Source organism: Hemiscyllium ocellatum, chromosome 22, assembly GCF_020745735.1.
Source record: "Hemiscyllium ocellatum isolate sHemOce1 chromosome 22, sHemOce1.pat.X.cur, whole genome shotgun sequence".
Taxonomy (NCBI): Eukaryota; Metazoa; Chordata; class Chondrichthyes; order Orectolobiformes; family Hemiscylliidae; genus Hemiscyllium; species Hemiscyllium ocellatum.
Window position 1 is genome coordinate 14,212,113 of NC_083422.1, and position 9,416 is coordinate 14,221,528.

Genomic DNA, 9,416 nt, shown 5'->3' on the forward strand with positions numbered 1-9,416 from the left:
TGGTGGTGGAGGGAGTAGATGCTTGTGAGTGTAATGCCAATCAAGTGGGCTTTTTGTCCTGGATGGTGTCAAGTTTCTTGAGTGTTGTTGGGGCTGCATTTATCCAGATAAGTGGGAGTATTCCATCACACTCTGACTTGTGCCTTGGAAATGGTGAACAGGCTTTGGAGAGTCAGGAGGGGTGTTACTTGCCACAGTATACTGAGCTTCTGACGTGCTTTTGTAGCTAATGTGTTTATGTTGTGAGTCCAGTTGAGTTTCTGGTCACTGATAACCCCCAGGATGCTGACGATGGCATAATCACACTGATGGTGACACTGTTGAATATCAAGGGGCTCACAAAATGCTTCCTATTGATTCTGTTCACAAGCAAGAAGATGTTTATCTACTATTGTATCTCTGTGCAGCAAAGCAAGGCAGGGAAAAGGCTAGATATTGTTCAAGATTGTGGTCTGAACTCTGGAAAACAAAAACAAACAGTATTTAACAACTATCAGGTCTCTAAGAAGTCATCACAGGAAGCTAATATTCTGAAATGAAAGGCTCCAGTAAACAGCAGCTTCTTGTCTTCAGAATTCTTAAGTTGGTGATTTTACAGTTAGACTTATAAATGAAACAAAAGAGGATTTATGATGAGAAGGTCAACAACTGATATGGTGAGATTTAGTTCTGTGGTGAAAGAAACACATTGATTTATTTCTTGTGGCATTTGATGACAAAGACAGTGTCAGTGAAAAATACTTGATATATTTGAAGTTTTCTCTGTCCATCATGTACTTTAGTAGGAAATGTTCTCTCTCAGTTGAAGTTCGTGAATTGTAAGAACATGTAGACCCCACAGAATTTGTAGTCAGTGCAACAAGCTAACAAAGTAGGCAAATCGAGACATTCCTGGAAGGTGGATGAGGGAACTGGATGGATATGCATTAGGAGAGTTTCTGCATCACTTCCAGAAAGCGATAGATACAAGAGAAGCTCCCCCAAATCAATAGACTGAAAGATGCTTTGGATACTGTGTTAAAGAGGTTCTAATTGACATTCTTCTAACTGTCCTGTTCCTTGAGAACGGTCATGCCAGAGAAATGAGATTCCTGTCTTGAATCCTTGTTAGGAGAGGGGAAAAAAAAATCAAAAGCATATTTTTAAAAATACAGAAGCAGGGTAGGCTGTTCAGCCAATCAAGCACCCACCCTCAGAGTCCCACAATCACTTAAGCTAATCACTTCCTATATACACCTGTAAAAACTATTGTTTTTACATTTGTCACCAGTTTTCAAAGTTAACATTCTCATTTTTTATTAGCTTTTTAGTCATCTGTTGCTGGTTCTAAAAGTAATACCCAGTTCTCTGGTGAATCATTAGATTTTGCTGCTGTGTGTGCCTAGTTTTTGTTTGGATGCTCACCTTGATAGCCTTCTCATTGAGCCCTTCTTTTGGACTAGAGATGATGTTGTTGTTGAGCGCTGCTTAAATGTCTGCTGCTGCTGATCTACTGACCCTTCCCTCAGTCTATTTTGCCAGCCCCGCTTTAGCCAACTCTTCCTTCATATTTCTGTAATTGAATCATAGAATCCACACAGTGCAGAAAGAGGCCATTTGGCCGATCGAGTGTGCCAACCCTCTGCAGAGCAACCCACCCAGACCCACCCCTGGAACCTATTCACGTAACCCCACATTGACCTTAGTCAATCTCAGAACATTGGTTTGAGATCCAAATTGCTCTCCCTCAAATTGAATTCAAAATTCTACCAGATCACTACCTTCTTAGAGGATTCCTAACTATTAGATCTCTTATTAATTCTTTCTCACTACATCATTACTAGATCTAAAATAGCCTGTTTTGTAGCAGGTTCTGCAAGATGCTGCTCTAAAAAACAATCCCTGATAAGCACTACAGATTTGCCTTCCATATCACATTTGCCCTTCTTGTTCATCCAGTTAATATAGAGATTAAAATGACCTAAGAGAGTTGTCATGCCCTTCTCACAGTTTTCATTACTTCCTGATTTATACTTTTTCCTGCAGTGAGGCAACTCTTTAGGGACCTATAGATGAGTCCCACCCATGATTTCTTTTCCTTGCTATTCCTTATTTCCACCCAAACTGATTAGACATCACAATCCATCACACCGATATCACTACTCACCAATGCACGGATACCATACTTTATTAACAAAGCTACCACACTCCTTGTCCTTTTTGCCTCTTCTTCTGGGATATTGCATACTCTTTACTATTGAGATCTCAGTTACCCTGCAACCATGTCTCCATATTAGCAATGAAGTCATATTAATTTGTCTCTATTTGTGCCATCAATTCATTCTTTCTTGTTACAAATGCTGTGTGCATTCAAATAGCTTTAAACTTTGACTTGTTAACCATTATTACTTACTCTCATTGTAAATTCTGCTGCACCCTTCTGCTCCTTCCGATCACTACTCTGTATCTCTGCTATCTCATTACTCCTGATGTTTTAAACTTCCCTTCAATTAAACCCTCCCCTGTTACTCACTAATTAGTTTAAAGCCCTATCTACAAACCTCAGGTTTGTAATTCAGCAGGTTCAAATGAAGCTCGTCCTAATGGAACAGTGCTCTTCCTCACCAGTACTGGCGTGAGTGCTCCATAAACTGGAAGCCATTCCTCCCACATCAAGCTTTGAGCCATGCATTTACCTCTATGATCTCTTTTACATTACATCAATTTGCATGTGGCTCAGGTAGTAATCCACAAGTGATCATGTTTATTGTTCTGCTATTTAATTCAGTCCTGAGCTACTCAATCTCTCAGCAGCACCTCTTTCCTAGTCCTACTTAAGCTAAATTCTGGATCTCAATACCTACTTCACTTGAAGTCATACACTGCTGACCCATGGAGCAAATCTGAAGGAATTAATGTAAGGGATATGACTGTCTCCTAAAACTGAGTGTCCAGGTACCCCTCCCCCCCAGATGTATCACAGTGTGTACAACTCGACTCCAGCTCAAATCTTAGCCAACTTCTCACTCAGGCAGTCAGCACTTGCTGCTAATATGGTCACAGTGGATAACACCATTGTCCAGCAGCTCCCACATATTACAGCTGCAACACATTGTCAAAATATTTCAAATGTATTTAATTAACTAATTTGGATGCTAAAAGTGAATTTCCTAACTTTACTCTTCAGATGTAGTAATATCTGTCTATTTAAGCTATTTTGCCAATTAAGAAGACATTGAAGAAATATCCAGCAAATATCTGTTTTTCTGTGACATCACAGTTCAGCTCTGGGAGGTAGATGCAGGTCAAAGGTGCTCTTTGCCACCATTTTATACCTTTTGGCATTGCTTTTCTCATCCTGATCTATTCTCCCAGTCTGCTTCACAGTTATACTGACTTGCCACGCAAAAGCAAAAATTGCTGGAAAAGCTCAGCAGGTCTGGCAGCATCTGTGGAAAAAAATCAGAGTTAACGTTTCCAGTGACCCTGGAACCTTCCCTGCAAATTCTGTTTTTGATTCTAATTCACAGCATCTGCAGTTCTTTTGATTTTTACAAAATATGCTGAAGGCCTTGGTAATTAACGCACTGTTGTGTCAAACACAAGAATGTTTTGAACTATTAAGTATATGTGGAGAATCACAAAATTATACATTTTACCCACACATGGCCAATTAGTCACCTGAAGGCTTTGAATATTTGAAAAGAATCCCCTGCAACGTTCAGTCCGACAACTAAGAAAGTACAAAATCTCCTATCGTTCATCCTAAGACTGAGCTCAGAGTTATCTCAGCAGTCCAGTAGAGGAAACAAAGAGTTATGAATAGATTGGGGGGGGGGGTATTAGGATAAAAAGACATGGAATTAGATTTTCATCATTAAGGCAGAATCTTGAATTAGGATATTTCCTAACTTGGCAGATCCATCTCCATGAAAATGGATCCTATGTGCACTGTTTCCACCTGGGAAGGCAGAGTTGGGATCAATTTGGCTCCATCAATCCTGAAACCTGTTTGGATATTGCTATGCAGAAAGACAAGTGCAGAGACAGACCGGTTAGATGGCTGACATCATTTCTCCAGGACTATACCCAAGTTGTATCTAGACCCTTTAGCCCTCAGCCCTCCATGACCAGACATCTCCATCTCCATTATTAACTTGTCCCAATGACCCCATGTCTTGTACGTTTTATTCTCCATCTTTATCCTCTAAGTTCATTCACCCACATGCACCACAGAACCATGTACCGATAGTGGCAAGTCTTGAAATGTACTTTAAAAATAACACTAATTCAAACGTGTGCTTTGAAAAGACAACCTTCACAACCCTGTAACAGACCCAATTAGAGCAATCATAGTATCAATAACAAAGACTTTACCTCATTTTACACTTTTTAATCTCTTCCAAATAAATATATAGGCATTGAACAACAGCAGTTCTAAAAGAGAATAGAAAGATCAATCAAAGAACACGTTCGATTTCAGCCTGTGAAAACAGACCCCTGATTATCTAATCCATTTGTGAGTTTTGAAGCCCAGCCAAGCATTGATAACAAGGTTATCTGTAAACTCTATCAACAAAACCCAATTATTAAACAAACTGGAAGGCATAGGTTTAAGGTGAGAGGAGGAAGATTGAAAAGGGACCAAAGGGGAAACAGAGGGTGGGGCATGCATAGAATGAGCTGCCAGAGGAAGTGATGGAGGCTGGTACAATTAAAACATTCATGGGTACATGAATAGGAAAGTTTTAGAGAGATGTGGACCAAGGTTAGGTGAATTAGCTATGCTAAATTTCACATAGTGTTCAGGGATGTGTAAGTTTCCACACTGTAAGGATTCTATGATTCTATAAATGTTGGCAAATGGGACATGTTCAGTTTATGCTCAAAGGGCTTATGCTCAAAACATCAACTCCCTTGCTCCTCGGATTCTGCCCTGCTGTGCTTTTCCACCACCACACTTTTTGACTCTGATCTCCAGCATCTGCAGTCCTCACTTTCTTCTAGTTCAGTTGAGGACCTGGTTGGGATGGATGAGGTGGGCCGAAGGGTGTGTTTCTACGACTCTACTTATTTTCTCTATGACTCTTATTTTCTCAGTCAACTTGCTGTAATGGATTGTATTGGATGATCATACTAAGAAGTGAACAGTCTATTTTCTTTCTTGCAGCCAACCATTCACACCACCCAAACTGTGTACATCTGTCGAAGAAGCAAAGAGTTATGCAGCAGAGCATGTCCTTCAGATCCTAGGTCTTCAGAGTGAAGGGACGGAGCCTCCCGCAGCTGCAGCTTTCACAGGTATGTGAAGGTCTAGACTGACAGCAACTATTGCAAATTGAAGCAATGTGAGAAGAACCATTTTATTCATGTATAATTTACAACTCCATTTGATGTCCTGAGGATAATATGTCTTGTGTTCATAAAGACGAAAGGTTTCAAGTTTAGGGAGTGGAACCATGTTGTCTCTTGAGTTCTGAAATGGAGAAAGAGCAATTTCCCTGTACGTCACGCCGTGCCTTAACTGCAAAGGATATTTACTGGCCCAAATCTATAAGACATCGGAGCAAGAATGAGCCAAACAGGCCCACAAATATCTTATTTATTATCATCTTGGCTGATGTGATCACAGTCTTACCTTCACCTTCCTGTCTGTTCCCTCTGTCGCCCCATGCCATATCTTTGTAAATCAAAAATCTATCTCACCCAACATTGACTATATTCAATGAGCCAACCTCAAGTACTTTATTGAGGGAGAAAATTCCAAGACCTGATGACTTTCAGAGAGAAGGAATTACCCCTCATCTCCATTTAAAATGGGAGGGCCTTTATTTTGAAACTGTGTGCCCTTCCAATTCCCCTCCAAAACTCTCCCCGAATCTTATATGCTTCAATAGGATCAGCTCTCATTTTTCTAAACTGAGTATAGAACCAAACTGCTCAATCTTTGCTCATGATGAACCTCTCAGCCAGGAATCAATGTTTTCTGAACTTCCCCCCAATTCATAAGTATGTCCCTCCTTATGTAAGGAGAGCAAAACTGCACTTTGATTGCAGTTTCATCAATACCCTCCACAGCTTCAGTAAATCTTCCCTACTTTTATACTTCATCCTATTTGCATTAAAGACTAATATTTCATTTGTATTCCTAGTTACTTACTGTACCTGGACGGTAATTTTTAGTGATTCGTGTACAGGCAGATCGTCCAGAGTGTAGCATTCTGCAGTCACCCTCCATTTAAATAATACTTTCCTATTCCTCCTACTAAAATGGAGAATCTTTCGTTTGCTCATATTGTGTTCCTAGTAAGTTGATCCAACACTAAATACGTGAAAACACTGACTTGAATTGGAAATGTTAAATTAAAATAAGCACTTTGTTATTATCTCAGACCTTAAGCAAACCTTCATTAATCTCAGTTTAAAATCTAACAGAGATAATGTGGCTGAACAAGCTAAAGCACTTAGTTAATGCTCCAGCTTCTCAGGTGGTAGGAGTTTGAATCCTCCTGCTGCCAATGTACTTCAGTGGCTTGATTCGATAAACAAGTGGAACTACTGATGAAATTGGCAGGATTTTATGTTATCTTGAGGAACAAGGGTTATGAACCTACCTTTGGTCCAGAAGCTCTGTGTTCAAGCCCCTTGCCCCGAAGGTGTTGACAGCACATCTGAACAGAGTCTGGACAGCTGAGGAACCTGGGTACTCACGCACCAGAAACCTCTACAGGCTGTTCTTCATATGGAGCCTGATATCCACTGGAAATGTTCAGTACGGCTTTTGAAGTGCTGTTATAATTTCCGTTCCGAGGATCAGCAGCTTATCATTATGGAGAAAATGTGGTTTAAGAAATGAAAATAAAATGCAAGCATGCTGCCACTTTTTAAAATAGACTGGCATTACCCATCCTGAACCAGACCAAGCGTAGTTCTTCTTAATACATTGAATTGAATTGCATATACCTCTGGTTCCTGCTGGACGCTATATATTTAAGCCAAGAGCCTGAGAAAGCCCTTTAATAGTGTGCATTACACATCAAGATTAAATGAAACATTGGGACTACAACAAGTTCCTAAAAAAGAAAAGAGCTGTTCCTGCAGCAAGGTTTATGTTCATGAACTTACTCCAGCTGCCTTATGAAGAGAGCAGGCAGATGCAACTGCATGTAGGGGTGAGGTGAAAAAGACATTTACAAGTAAAGATTTGCAAATTCAGTTGAACTAAACTCCCTGAAAGTTGAAACAACTGTAATCATCCTTATCTTAGCTCCTTTCAGCACATTTACTTTCGTTCTCCTATCCAAACGTACTTAACTATTGGGGTCGAGAGTGTAATGCTGGAAAAGCACAGCAGGTCAGGCAGCATCCAAGGAGCACGAGAATCGATGTTGAGCATACACCCTTCATCGGGAATGAGGACTTGGGGGTGCATTGAGAGAGCTTCTCACTGAGATCTTTGTAGAGAGAGGAGGAGAACTTCCTCAAGGTAGGCATCCTTGGAAGGGGCTTCGCAGTAAGGTTGCAATCAACTAAGAGACAGTGAGGTCTGTAGATGTTGGAGATCAGAGTCGAGAGTGTGGTGCTGGAAAAGCACAGCAGGTCAGGAGCAGGAGAATCAACGTTTTGGGCATAAGCCCTTCATCAGGTATCTTAAATATTGGCAGAGTATCTGCTTGAGGTTGTTTATTTCCCCCAGGAGTCCTATGGCAATTAGAACATTATTACTAATAACCTGGGACTATGTAACTACCTGCAGCGTTATTCTGATAACACGTCATGATGTCTCTGCTGAAAAATACGGAGTCCAGCAGGAATCAGAGGTGTTTGCAATCAAATTCAACGCTAATTCGAATGTATTATGAGGAGCTGTGCTTGGCTTGTTTCAGATTGGGTAATGTCTGTCTAGAATAACAGAAGAGAGTGATTCAGAGGGAAAAAAAATGAAGTACAAGGTTAGTATTTTCAAACACAAAATGCCAGAAATAATGAGAGCAACCATCGAGAGAGGAAAGCAGTGTTAATATTTCAGGTCAATGGTAGGTCATTTTTAACTCTGTTTATGCATGCAGTCTGATGTATTGAGTATTTCCAGTAGATGCTGTTTTTACATTGAATTTCTAGCGTCCATTGTATTTTGCTTTTGTGTTTACATTTACAAGCTCTTCGAACTTGTCAAAAGGAACATTTTTCCCAATTGAAAAATGAGACTGGCAATCATTAGAGTAAACTTGACTTGTAGGTTATTATTAAATGGGGATATTGTACTCTACTTTGAAAATACGAGCTGTTGTGAGGCATTCGGCCTGGATTCAAGGGCCTCCATGTATCTCAAGAGCACCCAGTTGGGATTGCACATGCTCAACAATTATGTCTAGGGCCTAGAAAATAACATGTTGCAATTAACAATTACATTCAAAAGCACACATGCCTAATGATTGAATTTGATGCTTAAAGAAAGGGGAGCTGGCCTGAATGAATTATAGAAGCAATTTTCAAAAGGTGTGACAAGCACTTACCCTGGGTGACTGCTGTCAATCTGTCTCACAAAGATGGGACAAACATGTTTCCAGTGAGCAGTAAGAATCGGATCTCTGTAAATAAAGCATTTTGCAATGAGCAATCCTGAGAAGAGCACTTTGACATAAATTACGCTTTCAGAGTACCTGCTGGCAGAAGGGAACGGAGTTTGCTGAGAGATCTTGTCAAGAAAATCACTGACCCATGACGTTTTGACTAATGTGCTGCAGAGAAGTGCAAAGTTCATTGCTGCCTGCATGTACTTGGCAAGTCCCTCCACACCTGGCCGCAGAGCTGATTATTAACATTTGGATCAGAAATGCTGGAAAGTCAGGTTTTGTTATGTAGTAGTGTGATCAGTTGAGTTCACCAAGTCAAAAACCAACAATAATTCAAAAAAGAAAATCTTCACTGCACCGAAAATTTCATTTACTATCTCCAACTTGTAACCGAGCACCCAGGGTAATGGTTTGCTTTGCATCTTCTTTCAGGCAGACCTCTGTCTATGCCTGTCTCGTACTTGGCTTCATCCACTGATCTCCCATTCCCATGTTATGCTACAGGCTACACATTAGCAGGAGCAGCAGCCACTGTGGCAGCGACACAACTGAAACAAGCGGTTGCCCTTGGCCAGGACTTAGCCACATATGCCACGTATGAAGGTTATCCCACATTCGCAGTGCCAACGCGTGGTGACACCTATGGAGCTTTCTGAGAAGACTTGGACAATGATGCGCAGCCCTGCTAACACACATTAAGAGCAACAATGGGAACGATGATTAAAATGAATAGCCAAATATAGATATAGATTAATGGAATGTGATTATTCTTAATAGTATGATTTCAATAACCGTGTAGACAATTTGAATAAAAGCTAGAATGTAATTAGGTTGCAAGTCTAATCAGCTTGTACACAAAGA

General features: G+C 40.4%; 1 protein-coding gene across 2 annotated transcripts in view; it reads left to right on the plus strand.

Annotated features, from left to right (window-relative positions):
* The window catches only part of a1cf (apobec1 complementation factor), a 33,021-nt gene extending 23,810 nt beyond the window's left edge, over positions 1 to 9,211 (plus strand). For both annotated transcript variants that reach the window (XM_060842337.1, XM_060842338.1), the window contains exons 10-11: positions 5,150 to 5,280; positions 9,060 to 9,211. In XM_060842337.1, the coding sequence (XP_060698320.1) occupies positions 5,150 to 5,280; positions 9,060 to 9,211 (283 nt within the window). The remainder of the gene's footprint in view (positions 1 to 5,149; positions 5,281 to 9,059) is intronic.
* The last annotated feature ends 205 nt before the right edge of the window (positions 9,212 to 9,416 follow it).